At 44.1% G+C, this 9,177-nt stretch overlaps 1 protein-coding gene across 1 annotated transcript; it reads right to left on the reverse strand.

Moving 5' to 3' along the window:
• Positions 1-4,967: 4,967 nt before the first annotated feature.
• LOC124851358 (lymphocyte antigen 75-like) lies at positions 4,968-6,364 on the reverse strand. The gene is made up of 3 exons (XM_047338915.1): positions 6,222-6,364; positions 5,748-6,119; positions 4,968-5,633 (listed from the first exon to the last, which is right to left on the reverse strand). The coding sequence occupies exons 1-3, from the start codon at positions 6,256-6,258 to the stop codon at positions 5,260-5,262; spliced, it is 783 nt and encodes a 260-aa protein (XP_047194871.1). The 5' UTR covers positions 6,259-6,364; the 3' UTR covers positions 4,968-5,259.
• Between the last annotated feature and the right edge of the window lie 2,813 nt (positions 6,365-9,177).

The raw sequence follows: 9,177 nt of genomic DNA on the forward strand, positions 1-9,177 counted from the left end.
AGAAAGAAAACACAAGTTTACAGTGGTACTAGCTTTGTGAAGAAGTACTTGGATCTTTTATTCACAACACAGTGAGGAACCTCTGGTCTCCAGGCTGCATGTTGCCCACAAGACAGTTTGATCAGGCCTGTCAGACAATTCACAAAACCAAGCAACTCAGAAATAAACTTTCACCCTGTGGTTGTTTGTCACCTTCAACCTGTGCAGTTTATTTCTGCATACATTTTTTTTCTGGACTCATATGAGGTCACCCTGACCTTTCACCACTGAAATCTAATCTGTTCATCTATGAGTCTATGGCTGGGATTTAAATAAGTAAAAAATTGAAATCACAGGCTGACTAACTTGTGTTAAATTCATCACGGCAACTGATATGTGACTCAGTAGTGTGTATGGCCTCTGCTTGCGTTTTATGCACTCCCGACAATGTCTGGGCATGCTCCTGATGAGTCGGCAGATGGTGTCCTGGGTGATCTCCTTCCAGACCTGGATCAGGGCATCAGAGAGCTCCTGGTCAGTTTGTGGCGGTACTTGGCGGCGTCGGATGCACTGATGCATCACGTCCCACAGGTGCTCAATTGGATTTTGGTCAGGGGAACATGAGGGCCAGTCAGCATCAATGCCTTCGTCATCCAGGAACTGGCTAAACACTCTGGCAACATGAGGCCGGGCATTGTCCTGCACCAGGAGGAACTCAGGGTCCACTTAACCAGTGTAAACTCTGACAATCGCCCTGAGGATTTAATCCCAGTACCAGCAGTCAGGGTACTGTTGGCTATGACATGGAGGTCTGTGCGAAACCTCCAAGGATATGCCTCCCCAGACCATCACTGACCCACTGCTTAACCGGTCATGCTGGATGATGTTACAGGCAGCATAACGTAAGTGTCAGCCTGTTCTCATCTGTGAAGAGAACGGGGCGCCAGTGGCGGACCTGCCAATCTGGGTGTTCTCTGGCTAATGCCAATCGAGCAGCTGGGCTGTGAGCACAGGTCCCACTAGAGCAGTGGTTCTCAACCTTTTTTCAGTGATGTACCCCCTGTGAAATATTGTTTCAGCCAAGTACCCCCTAACCAGCGCAAAGTATTTTTGGTAGAAAAAAAGATGTAATACACAGTGCTGTGCCATCAGTGTCTGATTTATTAAACACTTATATTTTATTGCATATTTATTAAATAACAATTTTTAAAGGATTTTTGAATGGATGCTAATTTTAAATATATTTTTAAAAAATCTCACGTACCCCCTGGAGTACCTTCACGTACCCCCAGGGTACTAGTACCCCCATTTGAGAACCACTGCACTAGAGGATGTTAGGCCCTCATGCCAACTTCATCAAGTCTGTTTCGGACAGTTTGGTCAGAAATATGCTCACCAGTAGCCTGCTGGATGTCATTTTGTAGGGCTCTGGCACTTCTCCTCCTTTTCCTCCTTGGGCAAAGGAGCTGCTGGGTTGATGCCCTTTTACGGCCCTGTTGAGCTCTCCTCTTGTAATGGCCGGTCTCCTGGTAGCTCCTCCATGCTCTTGGGACTGTGCTGGGAGACACAGCAAACCTTCCTATGACTGCACGTAGGGATATGCCTTCCTGGAGGAGCTGGACTACCTGGGCAATCTGATTGGGCTGCCTCATACCACCAGTGGTGACAAGGACACTAGCAGAACACAAAAATAGAGAAGAATCAGTCAGGAAGGATAAGGAGAGAGCAATTGTCTGTGGCCATCACATGCAAAACCATTCCCTTTTTGGGGGTTGTCTTGCTTTTGCCTTGGGCCTCTCGCTTTTGTGAAATTGATTCACAATAACTTGTGATCCTAAATGGACTTGGTGTTTTACTGTGACGATTAAAGGGATAGTTATCCAAAAATGTATATGTACTCATTATCTACTCACCCCTATGCCGATGGAGGGGTGGTGAAGTGTTTGACTTCACAAAACACTTCTGGAGTCTCAGGGGGTAAACTTTGTTAGAGCAGAATCCAGTACCATTGAAGTCAATGGTGAGTCCTTCTTCAGACGTAATAAAACAATATTAACCATAACAAGCCTCCATACTGCTCCTGTGGTGTCATTCAAGTGTCTGGAAGCCCCGTCATTCATATTCGACTCGAAACAGCATCATTTACATCAAGTTTTAAGCCGAAATGTCTGCTGATATCTTCAGACGAGGTGCATTCAGGAACTGTCAGAAGATATCAGCAGACATTTTGGCCTTGAAAAGGTCGTAGCCAATCAGCTGTGTGAGTTTCTCCAGGAAAGTAATGTATATGAAGACTTTCAGTCAGGGTTTAGAGCTAATCACAGCACAGAGACAGCCTTGGCAAAAGTCACTAAGGACCTTCTAATAGCTTCAGATCAAGGATTTGTGTCTGTCCTTGTTCCGTTAGATCTTAGTGCAGCATTCGTTGTAGTTTTTCCTTACTCAGGGCAGAGGATATCACACCTTGTTAAAGCCCTATGAGACAAATTGTGATTTGTGAATATGGGCTATACAAATAAAATTTGATTGATTAATACCAGGTCTGAACAGAGTCCCTTACTTGTAGTACTAATAGGGTCAGGAAGTATCCATGCTGCTACCAGCAACTTGATTGATAATCTAATAATATGTTCATTGTTACTTGATTATTAATTGATTTTAAAAAAAGGCACATTTGACCTTTCCAGCTGTTTATTTACCTGTCCTCTTGTAGAATCCTCTTTCTTTATTACAGATATAATTTCCTTAATTATTATGTCATATAACAGTTTCAGCTCATTTAAATCTGACTAGTCATAATTCATGTTGATATCTGGAATTCAATATAAAATTGTTGATACAAATGAATTTAAATTATGACTAGTTAGTTGTAGATATCTAACTTGGAATTAAAGATAAGAATATTAATAATAGATATCTATAATGAGAAACCCCTCACCCATGAATGGCAAAAGTAGCTTGAATGTCACTAGTCAAAGTGTAATTACAGATGTCGACAATTGACCACTCAACACCAGCACAGAAACTCTACCGCCACTAGCATTTCAGCGGTGTAATTGCAGTGCGACTCACACACACCTACGCACAACTATGAATGCTTGGCCCCGTGCATAGGCTACGTGCATACAGTGTAGCTTCAACACAAAGCATGAATTGGGCTTAACACTGAAGGGGAGTAGGAACATAAGGCCTGACTGGGAAACTCATACAGCCTTTCTTTATTGTATCTGGCAGTATCAAGTACTGAAACTCTAGACACTGACAAACCTTTTTATTTTTTTCGATCCTCTTGAATAGGAATGTCAGTTATAACTCTCAGAGTAATTTCATTCTCACCCAGAAATTGACCGTGAGATACCTTTTCTTTTTACTTTCAATGTGTAACACTATTTTGCTGTTCTTCAGTTCTTCGTTTTACCAACAGGTTGCCATTTGGACAATCTTGATCATTTCCATTTCTCCTAGCTTCTTTCTTAGAATCCGAGACACCATAATCTGACTCAAACTCACCTGCTCATGTTCTTTCTGAATTTAGGTATGATTTTGAATGCCTCCCTCCCGGCCACACAAAAATGAATTCTGGGATATCTGGGATGATTTTACAAGAAAAGAGTTGAGATTTTATTTTATGTTATAGGATAACAGCATCACATTGTGGTGAGTCAAAGTGGGGAAGGGTTTGTCTTCCTGTGAACACGTGTGCGTGCCAAACGACTGATAAAAGAATAAAAGTGATCATTTGGATGACCTTGAAGAGAAAGCACGAGAGCCTGAACTGCTGTTGTCTGTGACTGTGGCACTGTGGTGGGAGGGTGCTGTTTGCAACTTATAGTGTTGCCAGGAGCGAAGACAGCTAAGTAGGGGAGCTGTTCCTGTGTTAGGAGAGGGAGGCACAATACCTCCCTTTAGGTAGCAAGGGACCGGGGATCTGTAGGTGCCTTTGCAGGTGGCTGTCCTGAGAGTGACTCCAGCCCCACTTCAAGCTGTCACACCAAACTGCCATCACAAATTCACAAAAGAGATTCTATGTTCGCACTCCACAGGGGGTCTTGTTGCCGGACAGGGCATGATAACTTAAAAAAAGACTTTTCATGTTTAATGGATGATGTGTTGTCATGCCAGTTTTGATTAATCTTAAATCAATTTTTATAACCTGACACTCTATTATGGGCTCATTTGAGACAGCCCTTGGTGTTAGGGAGGTCCTCTGCCTCCTCCTAGTGGCATTTTGGTTTTGACCTGTTTACAGTTTATTGTAGTCTGTATTGATTGCTGTGCATTGTGATACTAAGTTCCATTGTGTGCAGTGCGATCACTTGCTGTGCTTGGAGTGTATAGTGTCTTCCCAGGGGTGTGCAATATTTGAATTCAGTTGCAGTGTCATGTGTTTTAGGGAGTAGGGTGGCAGCCTGTAGGCTACTTTGCTAGTTGACCTTTGCATTTCAAATAAAAACATATTTTTGCCTGATGGTTATTCTCTTGATTTTTTATTGTATTCATTACCAAAGCAGTCCAACATTATCATTTAAATTTTAATGATTAAATAAATAGCCTAAAAAGCCTGCCCCTTGCAAATATGATGATCAATACTGCCGTGGCCAATTGATTTGTCCACTAGGACCTCATGTCACGGTTTACCAAGAAGGAAAATGTCCATTTAAAGTTATAAAGTTAGCTGGTCATGTTTGTAGATACAAGGAATTTGGTAACACGTAGCGACCTCTGCTGGTCACTATATTTAATGAAGCTACTAATGTGTGCTGCTCAAGGTATTTTATATCAAAAAGAAAATAGAAGAACATATAAGTCATTTATTTATGTTGCATATACATATATTTATTGATGCATTTATTAATTTACACATTTTTTGTCTATCTACTTAATCTTACCAATCTATTTTCTATAAGACAGGGGTTTCCATTAAACCAAAACCAGTGAATTTGAAAGTTTTTTTGGTAATTTTGATTTTAAATCGGACAACAATAACTGCTGAGATCTAAGAGCTGAAATCTCATTCACAAGGAGAATTAGTGAAGGAGTCTGAAACCAGACAGAGTCAAAATGTTCCAAAGTGTCAGTTTGTCTTGAAGAACCATCACAGAGCAGATTAATGAAGTGATAACATACAAGTACATCACAAGACATTTCTAGATTCTCTCACTGTAAAGAAACAATAGACAGAACAAACATCATCCAAATATTCATGAATGCATTAATGTTATAAGAATCACTATTGAGACAATAACTGTTTTTCTAATGTCAGGATGTGTTCTCTCTCTTTCACTCAAGGAAGCACCATCCACGCATGCTGTAGCAGACAAATGGTTTTCTTTTTTCACAGGAAAATAATCTCCAGTTTCCTCCCTTCTCCAAATCTGCAACACCACATACGACTTTCATCGAGCCAAGTGGGTTGTCACCCTGATACCAGGAGCTGAATGAGTAGTTACTCCCGTCGGACCAGTAAATCTGAGGATCTCTGTACAAACCGATCCATGCCGGTCCGAGAGAGTATATCTTGTCCGGTATCTTTTTGTTGTCAGTGTCGTTCCTCACAGTGACCAGATCTGTGTAGTGTTCTCTGCAGTGCCTCTGAGCCTCAGTCCAATTCTTTGCTGTATTCACCAGCACAAAGTCAGAATCCTCTAATGTTCCTGCAGTTAAGTTTGAGAACAAAAGAGGGATTGTTGAGATCACACAATGGTTTTCAAAATCATATCTTATACATTATGTTGTATCGTAAAGATCAATATAAAACACATCATTACCATTGTAGCAGACAAACAGACGTTCATTGCAGTAATCATCAATCCATTTTCCATATTTATCCATGGCCACACAGAGCTCATTGGCTGCTAAATAGTTTGGGTCAGGAGACTTCCAGTTCCTATATTCAGCTCCACTCTGGTTGAACCCATCTGACCACTTCCAGTCAATATGACTGTACAGGCCAATCCAAACCTCAGAGCTGTTACCAGCAGCGGAAACTGTGTCTTTAAGTTTCTTCATTTCTTCAGTGTTTTCAATAGTGGCCAGGTCTGTGTACGTCTCTCTGCAGTAGCTCTGAGCTTCAGTCCAAGTCTTTGCATCAGACACAAAGTGGTACTGATGGAGGAGGCATGTGGAGAAGGTGAGGCACCCTGAGGATGAAACCAGTTATTTTTGTTATGTATGAGGACTCAAATTAATCTCTATATTCAGATTTCCTGTTAGACATCATACAAACAGTGAAATTCACTGACGTGAGAGACACAAGACACCAATGAAGATCCCTTCCATCCTGATGCTGCTCTGTGGACTGTCTGTGCCAGTGTTCACCACTAACACCTAACTGAACTAGTTCTAGTGCAGCTTTAGGGAAATGTAACACCAGCTCCTCCTCTTCTACTGAAAATAGTCAGTGTTCTGTTGAACTCTTTATGCAAAAAGGCAAAGATGCAAACAACATCATTTTTCTCTGGTGTCATCTCACTATGCAAATAGTTCTGATCGTATCTGACCAAGACTGGTCTCTGCCTCCACCCCTGTGCAGGTGGTGAGTGAATGAATGTCTGTTTGTCTTGCCCACACCGTGGATCCAATGATACCTCTGTGACAGGGATGTTTGAAATGTTTATCTATTAATGTTGTGATCACCTCTAATTCCATCCAATATGTAGATCAGATGAAAATAAGGATGAAGAGAGAAGAAAAAGAAATGATGATGATGAGTATTATTATTATCATTATTATTAACCCTTGTGTTGTTCCTGGGTCGAATTGACCCAGAGTGTGTGTGTGTCTGTGTGTGTGTGTGTGTGTGTGTGTGCGTGCGTGCGTGAGTGCGTGCGTGTGATCATACGGAAGCCCTGGCCGGTCAGGGTTAGGGTTAGGGTGACCCAAGGATTGTCATTATCCAATTCTCCTGGGGTAATTGAGACCAATGGATTGCCATTCTCGATTGTCATGGGAGGGGTCATTTAGACCCCCAGAGAGGGCGCTGTGGTGCTCTGTGGGGTCATTTAGACCCACACCTGATTCCAATTGAAATCAAGGGGGGGTACATTAGACCCACATATAAGTCTCAGTGTGCCACTCTCTCACGGACCATGGCACGATGTCGCGTCAGGAGCGTTTCACCAGAGAACAGGTTCTCCAACAGCTATTCTCCCAGCAACCATCCTCTGAACCCGAAGAGGACGCGAAAGAGCCAGACCGAGAAGCGGACGGACAAAGAGATGGAGAAGCAGACCGAGAAGCAGACAGAAAAGCAGACCGAGAAGAAGACAGAGAGGACGGAGACGGAGACGACGGCGATAGCGACGAAGACGAAGACGACGACGGTGACTACGAAGACGACGACGGTGACGAAGACTACGACCCAGTGGGTGATGCTTCTGCAGATTCTTCATCCTTGGAAGAAGAAGAAGAAGGAGGACAAGACCACGGCGACACCACCACCACCACCGGACTCGTGGAAAGAGAGACCTTCCCCTCAAGAAACGGGGAAATAACATGGTCCTCGAGGGCGTACGGCCGAGAGGAGGGCCACTGCTCCTCCTCCTCCTCCTCTTCCTCCTCCTCTACTGCGGCTCAAAGCGGGGTCCCCCGGGGCCCCACGATCCACGCGACGTCCCGCACCGGTGACCTAGCCTCGACGTTCCACCTGTTCATCACACCGACGGTAGAGAACATCATCCTGGAGATGATGAATCGGGAGGGTCGTCAAAAATACGGTGACGAATGGAAAGGGATGGACGAGACCGACCTGCGCGACTACGTAGGGCTGCTGATCTTAGCGGAGAGAGCGGCCGGGCGATATTTCGTGCCACGATGCCCCTAAAACTCTTCCACACGCACTCCAGACTGCTGCGGTTCGACGACCGCGAGACGAGACGCACGAGACGAGCCACGGACAAATTGGCGGCCGTGCGAGAGGTGTGGGACACGTGGGTGTCGCGGCTACCGCACCTCTACAACCCGGGGCCCGAAGTGACCGTGGACGAGCAACTAGTTCCGTTCAGAGGTTAGTCTTTTTTTTATTTCATATTATTATTATGTTATGTTATGTTATGTTATGTTATGTTATGTTATGTTATGTTATGTTATGTTATGTTATGTTAGTTATGTTATGTTATGTAGATAGCGGCTGCTAGTCCTCGTCCTCATCTCATCTCCTCTCATCTCTTCTCCTCCTGTTTTTCTCCCTAGGCCGGTGTCCATTCCGTCAGTACATGCCTAGCAAGCCGGCGAAATACGGGATCAAGTCGTGGATGGCCTGCGATGCGAAATCAAGCTACGCTTGGAAGATGCAAGTGTACACCGGAAAGCCGAGCGGCGGACGCCCAGAACGGAACCAGGGGTTGCGGGTAGTGCTCGATGTAACGGAGGGACTGCACGGTCGTAACGTCACGTGCGACAATTACTTCACCTCCTACGAACTCGCCCGGCAGCTCCTGGAGAGGAAGCTCACCGCTCGGGGCGAGTAAGAGGAAGAGGTGTCAGATATGCCCCAGGAAAAAGGACTGTAAAACTCACACCATGTGCCGCGGGTGTAACCAATACATCTGCAAGGGCTGCTCACTTGTCTATTGCGCTACGTGTGCGTCCTAATATGTGGTGGGCTATGTGAGGGGGCCAACAGCCGGGGGAAGCAGGGACAACACAAGGGTTATTAATAATAATAATAACAAAATTATTATTATTATTACACTGCTATCATCTATAAATTGTTTTCATTATAACAACCATTCTGAAAATGTAACCCCACTGGATATTGAAGCCTGCCTTCAGGTATCCAGTGTTCATCTTTACAACATGGATGTGTTCATGGAGACACAATTTGCACCACATGTCTCAGATCCAGTCCTTCTAGGCCCGAGCTCCAACTCAGCTCCAGCATGTTGTGTGTTTCCTGATCTCAACCAAAAACAGCAGCTCTACAGCAGGAAGAATTATTCGACATCCTAAAATAATTCAGAGGAGTCAACATGATCTGGCTGCTTTGCATTGTAAATCCTCTCTGGCAGGAGTTCTTTGTATTCACTCATCTCCCTCAGGGTTATTTGATGTCATCAAACTCTGTATTATATCTGTCCTGGGTCTATGAATGTGTTTCAGGGTGGATTTTGGAAGCTTGTTGATTTCAGAATGTCTGCTTTCACAGCAGGGTCATTCAGGTCCAGAGGAGTCCTGCAGCTTCACTTCAAGAACGAGGAG

Source organism: Hippoglossus stenolepis, chromosome 23 (assembly GCF_022539355.2).
Source record: "Hippoglossus stenolepis isolate QCI-W04-F060 chromosome 23, HSTE1.2, whole genome shotgun sequence".
Taxonomy (NCBI): Eukaryota; Metazoa; Chordata; class Actinopteri; order Pleuronectiformes; family Pleuronectidae; genus Hippoglossus; species Hippoglossus stenolepis.